At 40.8% G+C, this 17,482-nt stretch overlaps 1 protein-coding gene across 1 annotated transcript in view; it reads left to right on the forward strand.

Annotated features, from left to right (window-relative positions):
• EPSTI1 (epithelial stromal interaction 1) overlaps positions 1 to 17,482 on the forward strand; it is a 95,067-nt gene that overhangs the window by 59,238 nt on the left and 18,347 nt on the right. Inside the window, exons 7-12 of the mRNA XM_056555441.1 lie at positions 2,525 to 2,603; positions 9,372 to 9,452; positions 9,529 to 9,594; positions 14,873 to 14,953; positions 15,030 to 15,095; positions 16,768 to 16,824. Coding sequence (XP_056411416.1) covers positions 2,525 to 2,603; positions 9,372 to 9,452; positions 9,529 to 9,594; positions 14,873 to 14,953; positions 15,030 to 15,095; positions 16,768 to 16,824 — 430 coding nt within the window. The remainder of the gene's footprint in view (positions 1 to 2,524; positions 2,604 to 9,371; positions 9,453 to 9,528; positions 9,595 to 14,872; positions 14,954 to 15,029; positions 15,096 to 16,767; positions 16,825 to 17,482) is intronic.

Consider the following 17,482-nt stretch of genomic DNA (forward strand, 5'->3'; position numbering starts at 1 on the left):
CTGAAATATTTCTATTTCATTTTTAAACCAGGTCTCTTGGTGATAAAAGCCATTCATGAAAGTAATGTACTTTAATTTAATTTAAATCATAATGAAAACTTTTTTATATAACCCAGTGAAAAGTAAATATGAGCTTCAAACTTCAGAATGTCTCCAGTGATCTACACTTTATAAACACTGCTTTGTGTGTGATTTTTGGGCCCAAATCTGTCACACCATAAAATCTAAATATTTCCTGTGTATCCCTTTGTGATGCATGAGGCTTCCAAAATTCTAGTGTATGCTCTGGACATATATCTAGACAATTGTCATGGCATTTGCAAAGCACAACCCAGGTTCAGTGTAAACATTGTATCGATGAACATTGCAGTCATTTTAAATAGCTAATCCACAAGGGTGCCAGTAGTCCCCACCACCACAATTGTAATATTAGGAAAATATAAGAAATAAAAATATATAAAATAGTATGTGCAGTGGAAACCAGGTAAGGTGAGCCTTTGACCAGGATATTGGCCTAGAGAGGAAATGGTTAAAGTTCTGAGAGTAATGATATGTCAGCAGAGCCTAGGGTTGCCATCAGGCTGGTATTTTACCGGCACAGCTGGTATTTTGGCCACCCTGCCGATATTTTTATAATAAAAATACCGGCAATGCAATGGTCGGTATTTATCCAACCAATCCTCCAACTCCCGAAATGTTGTTCCATATACTATACTAGTGTTTCTCAACCAGGGGTGCCTCCAGCTGTTGCAAAACTAAAACTCCCAGCATGCCCGGACAACCAACAGCTGTCGGGGCATACTGGGAGTTGTAGTTTTGCAACAGCTGGAGGGACCCCTGGTTGGGAAACACTGACCTATACTATTTACTACTATATAGTCCAACATGCTGGGAGTTGTAGTTTTTTTTGGGGCAGCTGCTGAGCCACAGGCTGTATCAGGGCATGCTGGGAATTGTAGTTAGTAACTAACTGCAACTTCCGAATTTAATTTAAAAAAAAAAAGCGATCAAAAAGTCACATCAAAACAAAAAGGGTACTGTTAAAAACTACAGATCGGGTGCAAAAAAGAGCCCTCATACAGGCCCATATAAGGAGAAATAAAAAAAAAGTTATAGGGGATCATAAAAGGACAAAATTTCCCCTGCATATGTGTACCCTGTGATGTTATGTGCATATAATTAAATATGCAAAATAGCCTGACCGGTATTTACAAAGAAAGGTGGCAACCCTAGCAGAGCCCCAGTGGGTCACATTTCACTCCTTCCCCAGCAACCCTAACTCCTCCCATACTGATCCATAGGACTCCCATGTTCATGTAGCCAAAGATGCTTGTACCTACTCACAAATCACACATCCCTTATGGTTCACAGATGCAAAGGAAAGGGGTACCATACCTGCTCCTGTAGTCTGCATGTGAAGACCTTATCCAAAACCACAAATACAACTCTAGATAACAAAGCACCAGCAAATGCAGCTTCACTGACTTTACCACTTCCATATTAACAGTTAAGAAAACCACCCTCCTGTTGTGGAGCTCTGCACCCTACACATGAACCAGCACTATAATGGGGAATAACTTATGTATCCAACCAAAATGCAGGCACTGCTAGTCTACCAGAAATTGACAGTCTTTTTCTATGAGAGGCACGTAGCGGTGAACAATGTTGCACAAAGTACATGTAAGGTGGTGCTCATTTGTAGAAACAACAGCGTGTGAATACAATCCAAGAGTATAAGAATTCCAAAGGCACTCACCAGGTACTATGCAACTTCTTTATTATATTCGATACATACTTATGGAAGGAAACAGCTGTCACCAATCAATGCGCACTGGCGTCTCACACTCGTAGCGGCATGCTGCCACCTTTACCTGCTGCATGTATCTACCAATTATAATAAAGAAGTCACACAGTATCTGGTGAGTGCCTTTGGATTTCTTATACTCTTGGACTATAATGAGGAATACTTCCATGCATCTCTATGGGAGTGCCAGAGATACACAAGTACAAAACATGTGTATCTCCAGCACTCCAATAGAGATGCATGGAGGGGGCGGCGAACCTGCCCGCGATCATACACATAATTCCGTGAGGTGCTGGAGTATGCCTTTAAGACAACTGTGGTATGGATGGATTCACACATAGCAGTTTAACATGTCCTTCATTACAGTTTTATTGGTGTTTTCTACATAATGTTTATTATTATTGGTGTTTTATTTTGGGTAAAAGCTTTTTTTCTTTTCTTTTTTTATGGAAAACTCTATTACAAAATGTAGGTGTAAGCTTTATATCTGAGAAAAATGTCACACTACTGCAGCTCACTATGCACTTCATATATTGTGAGGTCACAAATTTGTGACGCACCCAACTGTGGCATGGTACTGGTAAAATCCAACCAAATTTTACGCTTTGTCTGTTTTTAAATCACAGAAAGAAGAAGCTGAGCCCAATATTTTGTTCACTTCAAATATCCCATACTAAGGAAATGATGTAATTATTCATATATTGTTTTATTTTAAACTAGGCGAAACAATGCATTTCTGGATCAGCTACAACCTGTACACCATCCATATAACAATCCCTTTGGGCAGACAACTAAATGGGTAAGATTTTATTCCAATTGTTTAATTTGCAACTTATTTTTGTGACATTAAAGAAGATCTGCTGTGTATAACACTTATCCCCGATCCGTAGAATAGGGGACAAGGGGATAAGGGTCCGAACGCTGGGACCCACCGCAATCTCCAGTACAGGGCTTCGGCTCTGCCATGGCTCTCCAATGCAGGAGGCATGTTGGCCGCAGCATGACCGATGCAGGGGGCGTGTTGGCCGCAGCATGACTGATGCAGGAGGCGTGTTGGCCGCAGCTGACTTGCCACCTCCATTTAGATCTGCATGTTTAAGGCTGTGTTTCCATTTTAAATTTTTTTTGGGGGAAAATGCCTCTGTACTTTATTGAGCCAAAGCCAGAAGTGGATTCAAATGGAACAGGAAATATAAAGCAAGGACTTATACTTCTTCCTGCAGTGGCTCAAAAAATCTACCATGTGGAACACACAACTTTAGAAAGGTTTTTGACTAATGTTAGACTTGTCATGGAGATTAGATCAATTGGTGTGGCAGCTTAGGCTTGTCCCGAGAAAGAGAAAGCCTCATACAAAGAGAATCTTAAGAATCTTTAAGACAGCTTGATAAATCTCCCCCTAGTACATCAACTCTCCCATTCAATGAATGGAAATCAATAAAAAAAAGGCCTTGTTCATACAGTGCTATTTCTGAACAGAATCTGTCGGAAAAATTCTGCTGGGAAATTCTGCAGTAAACTCCTATTATTTTCAATGGGATCCTTCTGCACCCTGTACACAGAAGAATATCCTCATCAGAAACATCTGGCACAGAAATTAAAATTCATGTATATTTTTCCTGTGGACATCCTTAATTTGCTAGATCAAAAATTCCAAATTGAAGAAAAGTGTTTAACTCCTTAAAGGGGTTCTCCGCCCCTAGACATCTTATATCCTATCCAAGGATAAGGGATAAGATGTCTGATCACGGGGGTCCCACTGCTGGAGACCCCTGTGTTCTCTCCTGCAGCCCCCTAAGTCATCAGCTCTATGGAGCTAAGTTTGCTCCATGGCTGATGACTCACGATACAGGTGCCAGCGGTTTGTGATGTCATGGCTCCGCCCCTCGTGATGTCACATCCCACCCCTTAATGCAAATCTATGGGAGGGGTGTGGCCACCATCACGCCCCCTCCCATAGATTTGCATTAAGGGGGCAGGGTGTGACATCATGAGGGGGCGGATCCATGACATCACGAACCGCCAGCCCCTGTATTGTGAGTCATCAGCCATGGAGCAAACTTAGCTCCATAGAGCTGATGACACGGGGGGCTGCAGGAGAGATTGCAGGGGTCCCCAGCAGGACCCCCGCGATCAGTCATCTTATCCCTTATCCTTGGATAGGGGATAAGATGTCTAGGGGCGGAGTACCTCAGTAGTCACTGCGCATAGAGTAGGTCCACTCTAAATGGAGCAGGTATCAGCTCTATCTTACTACCAACAGTTGCCTAAAACAGTTTAACCCTCTACATGCATCAATCAATAGTGACAACGGCATTTAGAGGGGAATTTGACAGGTGCTTACAGAGTTCCGATCAGCACCCCCACAACACAATCTTGAGATGCCCATCAGTTACCAATACAGCCAAAGGTCTTATGGAAGCCTCTGTGCCTGCCATGTCTGGCACATGACTAGGCACTGTTCACACTATGCACGAGTAGACAGCTGCGTCTTGAACCGCACATGAAACCCAAACACAAGTAGTGCTCAGTCTGAAGTAGGTATGCAATCCAATGAGACAATAGATAGCACTCACTAAAAAGGTCTTCTTTATTCAAAATCTGTAGTGTATACAGACAAGGGCAGGTAGAAGTGAGAGGGCAGGGGAAACCCGGACAGACTCATTTGCACATATACTACGTGTTTCCTCTAGCCGGCTGTCAAATGAGTCATCTATTGTCTCATTGGACAGTCAACAATAGGATGGCAGTGAATTGTACAAGAAATTAAATAAATGCTCATAAAATTACGCTTGGGGGGGGTGACTAAAAAAGTGTAAAGAAAAGTGAGAATAAGTGAAAAATATAAACCTATATAACAAAAATTAAAATCACGTCTCTTTTTACATTTGTGAAATCACAGAATCTAAATAAAAAAGTAAATAACTAAACATATTTTGCATTGCAGCATGCAGAAATGACCAAACTATTAGACTATAAGGGTATTTAGCCAATATTGTGAGTATTATAAACTACCAAATGTAAGACTTGCTCATTTTTGGTCATATCACATCCCAGAAATTTTATTTATATGAAGTAATCAAGTCCCATCTACCCCAAAATGGTACCAATCAAAACTACAGATTGCTGTGCAAAATTAGCCATTACACAAAAATAAAGGTTGTCTATAAAAAGTACAAATGGTCCTGCAAAAAAAAAAACAAGCCATCATGTGGCTCTGTAGATATAAACATAAAAGAGTTAAGTTTATTAAAAGGAAATTATTTAAGAATGTGGCAAAAAGGCTGGGGTACAAGGGATTAAAGGGGTGTTATAGCCCTTGAAACTTATCCTCTATCCTCATGTTCCATACATTGTTACATTGTTTATAAGAGTGGCAGAGGTACCCGCATACAGCCCTTGGGTAACTATGGTGCAGTTGTCCCAGAGGTTGGATACCAGGCCTTTGCCCACTCGATCAGACTCTTATCCCTTATTCTGTGGATAAGGGATACATTTTCAAGGTCTGGAATACCCCTTAAGGGTACGTTCACACATACAGGATCTGCTGCATATTTTTTGCAGCAGATTTTGCTACCCATTAAAGTTAATGGGTAGCAAAATTAGCTGCACAAAATATGCAGCAAAAAGGGTGTATTCACACATACAGCATTCTGCATATATTTGATGCTTAGTATTTCACGCTGTAGATTTTATGCTGTGCTCAAGTTTACATTGAAATCTGCAGCATAAAATCTGTGCTTCAAATCCTGCACATTAAATATGCACAGGATAATGTACATGTAAACACACCCTTAGGTAGGGCCACACTGCAGATGCACTAACGGCAGTCACAAGAGCGAAGCCCCTCCTGCGACTGGGTAGCTCTGTGTATCCGCGTGTATCGGCAAATTTCCCACTGTACCTGCTCATAGTAGACGCACTGAGGTACAGCGGGAAATCCGCCGCTACGAGCAGACACACTGAGATACCCTGCAGCAGCAGGGAGCTTGCTCTTGTGAGTGCTGTCGGTGCATCCTTAGAGGGAAATACACTCGGATGCGGTCTGTGTGACCCTACCCTTAAGTATAAACAGAAAGATCAAAGTTTGAAAGTTGCTGCATGTACTGTAAATTATAAAAGCGCTATACTGGTCAAATCATCACAGTCACAATCGCACATTTAAAATAAGATTTTTAGTAGTAAAAATTGTTCACTGTTTATACAGAACCAAAATCACATTATGTTACAGTTTGAACAAGAATGTGAAAAATATCTGTAAAGGCGAAGTACATTTCCTTAATGGCATTATGTTTTTAACAGACTAGTGATATTCAGTTTCACCAAGGCATTTTCCTTTTATTGATCCACAAAACAGAATTGATCTTTTTTTCATCGAATGAATAAAACATGTTGTTGCCTTTGCAAAAATAAAACTGCTGAAATATCACAAGGTAAACAGTCACATTGATCAGTTTTATGTATTTACATATAGTTTCAAGCCTCAGATAGCATTCTGTGTATCTCTGTAAACAACAGGTTTTAGACTGCACAGATTATATTGTTCTCATTGGCAATATGTTAACATTGGTGAATTAAACCTTCTTGAGAAGCAGTTGGATAAGGAAGATGAGGAAGTGGGACCTGAGGAGAATTTGGAGATGGAAATCCTACACATGATGTGGGATGGTGGGGTGTGGGATGGAGGCAGAACAAGCCAGAGCCACAGAAAAGCTATGTTTTCTTGCTTGCGCAGTGGCAGACATATTTAGCGCTTGAAGGAAAGAGATAAGTACTGGATAGTCTCACCCTTAGACCCTCAGTTTGCAGCCAGAAAAAGATAAGATAGCTGTACCATTTCTCTGACAGACACCATGAGCCCAGACCCCATGGACCTCTGGATCACCAGATTAATTTATTGGCCAGAACTTGCCCAGTTTGCCATAGGTGTTCTGTCCTGTCCACCCCACAGTGTAGCATCAAAAAGCATATTCAACACAACAGGCAGTGTCACCTCTAAGCTAACAAGATTTTCTGCAACATGGAAAAACTCCTGTTTATTAAACAAAGCAGGCATGGATCGGTAAGAAATTAAAAACTCCTGTGCTAGATGCCACTGATTAGACAGTACTACCGACCACACCTACTGTATGCTGGCTACTGCAACTACTACGAGTCCACTACTGCCTGCTTTCCTGTCAGCTGGCTACTACAATACCACCAGTCCACCATTGCCTGCTGTTTTCTGGCTACTACTTCTCCCACCATCCACCACTGCCTGCTGTCCACTGTCTACTATAACATCCCACCAGTCTGCCACTGCCTGCTGTCCACTGGCTACTACAACTTCTAAGAGTCCTCCACTGCTTGCTGTTCACTGGTCACTCCAACCCCTACGAGTCCACCACTGCCTGCTATCTGCTGGCTACTGCAAGTTCCACCGGTCCATGACTACCTGCTGTCCTGTCCATTGGCTACTACAAAACAACCAGTCCACCTCAGCCTGTTGTCTGCTGGCTACAACAACCACCAGTCCACCATCACCATTACTGCTGCCACTACCAGCCAGGCTTACACATACACAACCCATGACCCCCCCAAAAAGGGATATTTTTTTCAGCTTTTAATTCAATAGCTATAATTTCTTTCCTGTTTTGGGACCCCCCGTCCTGTTGCACCTTCCAAATGGGATAATTTTTTGGGCTTTTCAAACAAAAGCTATTTCTTCTTTACTATTTTGGGACCCCAATTCTGTTGCAACTCCCAAAAGGAATAATCTTTTTCAGCTTTTCATACAAAAGCTATTCCTTCTGTCTTCCAATATCTCCATGTACATTTTAACACTGGCAGGCATCTACCAACAAAAAGGAATATTTTATGCACCTTTATTTTAGTGGTGCAGTGTGTTGTTTAAAAAGCTGTTAGTTACCATAGGTTACTCCATGTCCCCACTGGATGTAGATATTGAGGCCCCACTTGGTATGAAAGCTGCTATAGCTGGTGCCTGCAGTGCACCTGCTATCCTCTAGCAACAATGAATAAAACACAAAATCCACTAGCCCCGTCGGACAGGTTTTTCTCAATAGATCTTCCTCAGAGGTTTTAGCTAATGGCCATTAGAGCATACTGTCTCATGTGATGGTTTAAACTACCCGGAGCTGAGGTCTCTGGTAGCTAAAGTCGGGCCCTGCTATCATACTGTCAGCGGAGTTCCCATGATCCCTGCCCAGAAGAGCCACACATGCTAATTCTAGCCCTACAATGAAAACACCTGTAACAAGACGTGAACATATGTTTATTTTGGTGAACATATCTGAATACACCCAAGAAATACATACATGCATGGTATGGGAAATTCTTAAAGTGTACCCATCAGATCCAACAAAATTTTTTTTTTTTAATATATCACTCAGTACCTAATCCTGACCATGTACATCTAATTTTATGTGTCTAGCACCTTTATTTATTTTTTTTCCTCTCAAAGGGGGGGGGGGGGGCATGGCCTCACTGTGCAGGTCTCCACCCCCTCCCTCAGTATGCTGTCTGCTCACATCTCCCCTAGCATTAGCAAAACTACAACTCCCAGCTTGTCCTCACTGCGGGACACAAGCTGAAAGTGGGAGGATTTTTCATCCAGCTGTGAGCCCTGCACTCACAGCTGTCAATCAAGGAAGTGTGTCCATGACGTAGGTGATGATGCATGGACACAGCAGGACTAGTATGTGTCCAAGCAGATGCTCTCTTCCATCTGTCCCTACTTCTTACTAACTTACACTTGTTACATAAGGAAGAAGTGCAAGGGATAGGAGGACACATGGGAACAAACGTTCATTGATCTTTACTGACTAATTGACAAAGCTGTCACCTGGTATTAACCAAAATTAGTTCTTGGTTCTGCTACACAAGCGGGATGCTTGATATATTTCCATGTTTTTCTGACCTTTGCTTCAGGTTTAGTACTTACTTTAACTGGTTATGAAACATGCTATATGTCATATACTTGGTAGCATCATCTCTCTAGGATGTAAATTATCTTACGCTCTGATCTTTCCTTAACCATAGGTCCTCTGTTCTATACTACAATTCTAAGTTAAGCCTATGTCATCTGTATTTCTTTTAAATAAATTACATTTATTGAGTTAGTCTGATTTCATATTTTTAATATAACCACCCTCTAGAAATAAGGAGTAGGCAATAAGAAAAACAATTTCTGAATATTCCTATTTATATAGGGCCTATCTCTGACTTTGTATGTTGATTCACCCATAGTGAAAGCATAGATTGGATCAATTGAGCCATCTAACTAACAATGGAATATAGCAACTGGAAATAAATAGCAGCAATTAAATCCATGTCAGATCCATAACCTTTAAGTAATAAATGTATATGAAATACAGTATATTACTGTATATTATTGATAAAACAGGTGCCTAATCTTTCTGTGCAAAAATGGTGACTCAGACTCCTATAATGAGAAGTCAGTAAAAATTAGTAGGTTCCGCATGTACAACACTGACAAATAACTTTACCTTCACTAGTGATGCTGCATAATAACGTCAACTATTATGAAGTGTTCTTCTCTCTCCAGGGAAAGGACCAGGCTGTTAAACAAGAGCAGACAATGCAGAAGATGAGAGAAATGGATAGTGAAGATGAATGGCCATACAGAGTAATTTTCTTACTGTCTCTTCTAGATGATCCATTATGTCACCCAAATGATTAACTATAAGGTATTTATTTTACAGGCTGTTAATCAGGACCAGGACGAGGACTGGATGCTTCAGCAAGCACTTAAAGATTCACTTTTAACAGTATGATTCTTTCATATTTTACATGTCTTTATATTTAGAGAATACACATAGATACATTACAGTAGAGGGTAACCACAGACATTTGGCAGGCACAATATCAATAATAAATTTGGTATTTATGGTACAGAGAATACACCAACTCTTGTTAACTCTTTCTGTATTATCTTCAGTGCCATGAAGCAGCTCAGAAGTAGAATGAAAAATAATACAATATACCTGGTATGTAATAGATAGCTGATCTGTGTTGCTGGTGATTCGGCTGACATAGAAGGGAATCTGTCAACTCTATATCATGCTTAGAGCTGCAGACCTTGCAAGATAGCTGATAGGGAGTTAAAGCAAAGTATACCTGTTACATTGCGGATGGCTGTTTGTAAATGTTTTCATTTCAAGTTCAAGAGTTATAGAGGTCAGGCAAAGCTGCAACCTTTCTTACCCCACCCATTGGTGCAGGGAGGGGGGAGAGAGAAGATGTGCATGATGCAGCTCAGCATGGCCTCTATGACTCTTGGGCTTATATGAAAAACATAATTTTATAATTTTGTAAACAGCCATCAGCTAAGAGACAGGTATCATTTGTTTTATCTCTACTTTTCAGCTACATAAAAATCTTGTATAAGCCAGGTCTTACTGTCTTATTTTTAATTCTCCTTTGGAGCTGCTCCATGGCACTAAAGATAATACAAAAAGAGTTACTGACTTGCAACATGACCCACCTTCACAGTGCACATCAAGACCAGTCAGAGGTTATTTGTTTTACTGACAAGTTAAAATTATGGGTCTGTCTAAGTGTACCTATCAAGATGGTGTCATCTATCTTACATTTCTGTTTTCCAAGATTATCTATTCAAGCCACAAATGATCATATTCATAAAAATTATCCAAATATAAATAGCAATGGAAGTATATGTCTTAATATCTTAAAGTCCCAGTGGTCTCCAGCACTGACTATTTAAAAAGTTTTGTTGTCTAAATGCTCTTTACTTTGTAATCCAAACCAGATGATCCTTTAGTACCATATATTGTACATATCTACAAGACAGACAAGGAAAATACCGTATTTATCGGTATATAACAGGCACTTTTAAAACTTAAATTCAAGGCAAAATCCCTACCTGCGTGTTATACACTGATAAATTTGTTGGCCACTGATTTAAAGGGGCCGAAGCACTGGCTGCTGGTCAAAGATCTGCAGCCCGGCCACGGCCACTTTAAACAGTGACCAACGGCAGCTGCCGATCCAGATGCAACACTTCTCCCCTGTTTTACATTTTTTTTATGTTCCCTTACCCAGCCACGCTCAGGTTCAGGTCAGGCGGCATGTCTTGCGGGCTGTCCGGCTAGTAAAGCATAAGGGATGTCATTTGTCTTTCCCTGCAGCCACCATTCATCAGAGTGGCCACAGCGTCGGTTACAGTTCAGCAGCCTGGCCGCAGCCACTTTAGAAAAGTGACCAACGGCGGCTGCAAGGAATGACGAGTGACGTCCCTGATGCCATACAGAGGAGGTGGAAGGGTACATCACTCGTCATGCTTTACTTGCCGCACAGCCCGCAAGACCCGCCGCCTGACCTGAGCCTGCCAGAGCATGGCCAGGTAAGGGAGAAAAAATAAAAAGCAGGTGAGAAGGGGGAATGAGAGGGGAAATGAGGCGGGTAAATGTGACACAGTGGCTGATAAAGCAGGAGGAATGATATAGAATTGGGGGGGGAGTACCAAACTGAGGAGCAGGGGGAATCATGTGGCGAATAGGGGGAATCAAAGTTGTGGGGATGATGTGGCATTTAGTTCAGAGTTTCCATGTCATTTATTTCACTTTTTTTTTTTTTTACTTAAATTTCCCTTTTTAAATGAAGGTGCGTGGTATACACCAGTGTTTGTTATATGCTGATAAATTATGTGCTACAAAATAGTGAAATACTGGACGTGTAGGTACACAGGCACTTAAAGCTATTATTTCATATAGTTAGGTATACTGTACATTCTAAGTTTTTAGAGGAATCCAGGGTGAATTTTACTGTTCTATAGGAATAAAAAAAAATTTTTTAGTTACATACCTAAAGCTCTCAGTTCATATAATTGAGAATAAATCCATGGCTGCTGCTACAAGTGACAAACATATAACAGATTTATAGAATTCAGATTGCGTATGAATCTGGATTCGGTAGGCAACCACTAGTGGTGGGCACAAAAGAAGGGGATTTGGGGCTTTGTATAAGCACATAGTTCTGTGTCATAGGACAGTAAATGTTAAAGGCTATATGCACCATTTTTTACTTCTAGTGTAGGATGAAGGGTGAGGCAACTTTGCAGGGAGTTCTGATAAGGATTCATTTAGATGTTGATAGACTAGAGGAAGATTCTGTGTAGTCTATTCCAACAGTTGTACTCTTTTTCATTTGCCCCAACATCTTGCTACATTCTGTGAATTGGCAGAAGTGGGGTATAGATTAAAGAAAGTATGCAGACTAGTTTCGTTTTTTTGTCTGGCGCCATAGAGATGCATGGGTCTGTATAGGAGCTGTGAATGATTCTGTTGTCTGGGTGCTCACTAAAGTTGAACCCATGAACTTGCAGTGCAGAGACAGTGGGGAAAACAGCACCGAGAAATTCTGAGGATCGTACTTCCTTAAGTCTAGTGTACAGTTCCAATCACAAGAGGGGCAGTTTGTTCCTATACATTAGGGATGAGGGATATGGCAGCTATGAAGATATGGAGAAGAAACCTGGAAACCTTTATATTTTTTTTGAAAACCTGTTTGGAGGCACTCTCAGACATTGAAAATATTTTGTATAATAGAAGAAATGTTTAGGTGTTAGATATTGTTTTGTGTATTTTTTATTTTTTTTTTCTCAGCCCTGACTGTGTTAGGAAGGTTGGAGGGTAACCTTTAAAAAAAAAATAATAATAAAATATATATATATATATATATATATATATATATATATATATATATATACAATACAAGAATATGGATGCACTACTGTGGTAGATGTAAACAATACATTGGCTATCCCTCAACACTGATGTTAAAATTGAGACATTCGCCAGTGTATCCTTATATGAAGGACACACCAGAGCCCGCACACCAACGCCAAGGTTTCTCATTTTGGTGCGAGACCTAACGCTAGTCCTACCTGTGCTTGATAAACAGAACAGGGGCCAGTGGGCAATTACGGCAGCATTCGGCTGGCTCACAACTTCCTTCCAGATACCCTCCAGTGTTACTACGCACACATGCAATGGGAGGAGGGAGGCAAGCTGCAAGCCCCACCTGAGTTGGCTATTATGGGTGCCTGGCCTCACAGGTGCTTCCTTAATGCTGCCTGGTAGATATTCAAGGCGCATTAATGTTGGAGTTTACACACCTCCAAATTTAAAATTTAAACAAACAACAAAAACGTGGTTTCAAATGGCTGGAAGTGCTCAACCCCAAATGCGGTTGTGCATTTATACTGGGGGAGCAGATCCTGCCCTTGTAGTCCATTGCTAGGGGCGATCCCAGCGATCGCCCCTAGCAACGGACTACAAGGGCAGGATCTGCTCCCCCAGTATAAATGCACAACCGCATTTGGGGTTGAGCACTTCCAGCCATTTGAAACCACGTTTTTGTTGTTTGTTTAAATTTTAAATTTGGAGGTGTGTAAACTCCAACATTAATGCGCCTTGAATATCTACCAGGCAGCATTAAGGAAGCACCTGTGAGGCCAGGCACCCATAATAGCCAACTCAGGTGGGGCTTGCAGCTTGCCTCCCTCCTCCCATTGCATGTGTGCGTAGTAACACTGGAGGGTATCTGGAAGGAAGTTGTGAGCCAGCCGAATGCTGCCGTAATTGCCCACTGGCCCCTGTTCTGTTTATCAAGCACAGGTAGGACTAGCGTTAGGTCTCGCACCAAAATGAGAAACCTTGGCGTTGGTGTGCGGGCTCTGGTGTGTCCTTCATATAAGGATACACTGGCGAATGTCTCAATTTTAACATCAGTGTTGAGGGATAGCCAATGTATTGTTTACATCTACCACAGTAGTGCATCCATATTCTTGTATTGTATTCTAATTGTTACATATCCACACCGTTTATCTGGTGTAGGATTCTATTGTGGCACTTGTAGTCCGCTGCAGGCATCCTCCATTGTATGCATTTTTATGCTGGGGATCGCCCCTAGCAACGGACTACAAGGGCAGGATCTGCTCCCCCAGTATAAATGCACAACCGCATTTGGGGTTGAGCACTTCCAGCCATTTGAAACCACGTTTTTGTTGTTTATATATATATATATATATATATATTATATATGACATTGCATTGATTATATGTATCATTAATAGTATTGGGTGCAAATATTCACATTTCGAATTTTAATCGCGAATATTGCAAATTCACAAATTCACGAATATTGCAAATATTATCGCTATATATTCGAAATTACGAATATTCACTTTTTTCCGCATATTCGCATATCTGAATATTCCATATGTGCATATTCGCATATGTGAATATTCGCATATTCCTTCTTTTCACTTGTGGGCCAATTAGAATAATGCAAATACACTCGTCAGAGGTTCAAATATGCGAATATGCGAATATTTGCATATGCAAATATGCGAATATAACGAATGCACGAAATTCGCGACTATAGGATGAATATTCGTCTATATATTTGTGAAATATTGCCAATTCAAATATGGGCAATGCCGCTCATCACTAATCATTAATGGTGGAAAAAATCTACAGAAATTTTTTTTTATTTGTATGTCAGTTGCCAGTCCATAGCCTTTAAAGGACATCTGTAGTGCAATATAACTGGATAAGTTATAGATCGCGGGGGGGTCCAAGCGCTGGGGCCCCCCAGGATCTCCTGGATGGGGCCGCGGCAGTATGCTGGAAAGTGGGCGTTCCGTCCCCTCCATGTACCACATAGAGATACATGGAAGGGGCGTGTCTGCCGTGGCTTTCTGCTGGGGACGAAACTGCACTTCCTGCAGACTGCAGCGGCCCCGTCCAGAAGATCCCGGGGGGCCTCAGCGCTCTAACCCCCCCCCCCCCCCCACGATATATAACTTATCCCCTATGCTTTGGATAGGGGGTAAGTTATGCTGGGCTGCAGTACTCCTTTAAGTAACAGATTTACATAAAAAGTCTTACACTAAATATACATTTTGCCAAAAACAGGTGCCTAATCTTTCTGTGCAAAAATAGTGACTCAGACTCCTATAATGAGCAGTCAGTGATGCTGCATAATAACGTCAACCATTATGAAGTGTTCTTCTCTCTCCAGGGAAAGGACCAGGCTGTTAAACAAGAGCAGACAATGCAGAAGATGAGAGAAATGGATAGTGAAGATGAATGGCCATACAGAGTAATTTTCTTACCGTCTCTTCTAGATGATCCATTATGTCACCCAAATGATTAACTATAAAGTATTTATTTTACAGGCTGTTAATCAGGACGAGGACGAGGACTGGATGCTTCAGCAAGCACTTAAAGATTCACTTTTAACGGTATGATTCTTTTATGTTTTGCATGCCTTCATATTTAGGGAATACACATAGATACATTACAGTTGAATGGAATCATGGACTTTGGAAACAATAGCAATATTAAACAATGATTCAGTTTTCCAACGCCATTAGATTTGGTAATTGTTGAGAATATGTTAAAGGGGTTATCCACCATAAGGTGATTTTAGTATTTACCTGCCAGACAGTAATGAACATGCTCAGGAGGGATCCGTGCTTGTCTTGGAGCTAAATCACTGTGTTGTGAGTCTACCATAAAGCTGTGGCTTTCCTTTTGTGAAATGGCTATTTCCTGTTGGAGTTCCCTTCTGCCAACTACAAGTCCCAGGATCCCTTGTTTGTAAGTGTGAGGTAACTTTTCACCCTCCCACACATCAACCATCCCACCCATTGAATCACACCTGAGCTGCTTTCCGTGCTGTAAACAATAGACCAGTGTTTTCTAACCAGGGTGCCTCCAGCTGTTGCAAAACTACAATTCCCTGCATAATGATCCCCCCCCCCCACACACACACACACCTAGCCATCACTCCACCCATTGAAGCAGACAGACTTTCTTTGAACACCTGACTAGGTCTGTAATATTTTGGTCCAAAGGCGTAGCAACAGGGCCCTAAATGCCAGTAATAATACTGGTCTCTTATAGGGCAGATGTGCTTTGGGGCCCCCTTAGGCACCGGGGCCCCCGTGCGACTGCTACCTCTGCTACCTCTATCGCTACGCCGCTGTCTTGGGCCATGCAACCTGGAAAACGTAATAATAAGCTGATATTTCAATTGCACAGATTAATTTCCAGGAAAATATTATCCTGTGCCATAGAAGAGACTGTAGCCTTCTTCTACTCATCAGAAGGCCTGAAATGTTGATGTATTCTATGCCATTCTACCAGGGCTCTTTCTACTTCTTTAGCTGAACTCTTTAGTTTTGATAGAACAGATGGTAAACTCCAAATATCTAATAGTCTTTGTGAAATATTTTGGAGGAAACTTCCTTTCAAAGGTCTACTGTAACATCTGTGCAGGCCTTCCTCGAGGATTCTTGTTTGCTGCTGATAGGATATAAGGGAAGTTTAAGATTTAGAATGTAAATCTGTTTCCCCTTACTCTCTAGCAGTGTTCTACTTATCATCACAGACAGGATTACAATGAAAGGTGGAATTGGATCAGGCCATTGACAACATAGCCCTGCCCAGACACCACCCCCCCCATCCCCACCAACACCCTCCCCCCCCCCCCCCCCCCCCCCCATCCCTCACTACACAAATAACTCTGCATAGGTCACAGAGCATGCTTAGGAAAATCTTCATATGAAAATGAATAGGGTTCATGGGGCTGGGTGTAAAGCATATCTCTACATACTGTTAAAAGCAGCTCAGGCAAAATGGCTGCCCCCATAATAATGTACTAAAATGGAAATTCCGAATAAACATCAGAAACATATTAGAAAAAAAAGAACATGTTTCAGTATCTAGTTTAAAAAAAGAATATATGTGATATATTCCCTTTAAGTTTTATTTACATGTGACTGGACAACCTCTTTTACAATCAAACCATACTTAAATGTTTTCTTTAATAAAGCCCCATTTGCATTCATACTTTCAGCTCATGATTTCTGATACTAAGTAATTTTTTATTTCTATACAAACCTGCTACAGCACAAAACTGAAGAGGAAACTAGAGTTCAGGAAATGAAAAAGTCTCAGCACAAGCAGGTAAGACTAGAATCGATGTATATTCCAGTTATATTTGTGGCTTATAATATATATTTCATATTAAAGATCAATAAATAAGAAAAGCCTTATTACCCTTACGTCCTATTAGCAGCACAAATAGAGGGGACATCTCTGCCCTGTGTACTAATAAGACAGATGGTACTTTTAATGACATATTTTTCGTTCTCCCACCACAACCACCCAGATAACAAATTCGGGAATTTTCAGCTGACTCTTGGTTTTGTCTCATCATAGCTTACAATTATTTAAAGGAATATATAATCAGAAATTACTTATGTTATGTTTTTTTGCAAACATATTGGGGAAAATTATTATGGCTTGCATTAACGTTTCCTATTTAACAAAAATATAAACATATGTTTATGTGCTGCAACTCTTTCTGAAATTATGAGTCAGAGAAATACACTGTCCATTATTTATTCAAGTTCCATGCTCATCTTCCATAGTGTACAAATCACTTAGCTTTTTCACGAAGACCACAACACATAAGCTATAAACATACACATAAAACTAAATTACAACTATTTGATATTACAATAAGCTATGATATCCCTTCTAACAAATATATAGTGCTGATATGAGAAAATATGTATTAAACTTAAATTAATGTCCTCTGCTTATCTCCATTAAGAACATT

The sequence above is a fragment of the Hyla sarda genome, chromosome 2 (genome assembly GCF_029499605.1).
Source record: "Hyla sarda isolate aHylSar1 chromosome 2, aHylSar1.hap1, whole genome shotgun sequence".
Taxonomy (NCBI): Eukaryota; Metazoa; Chordata; class Amphibia; order Anura; family Hylidae; genus Hyla; species Hyla sarda.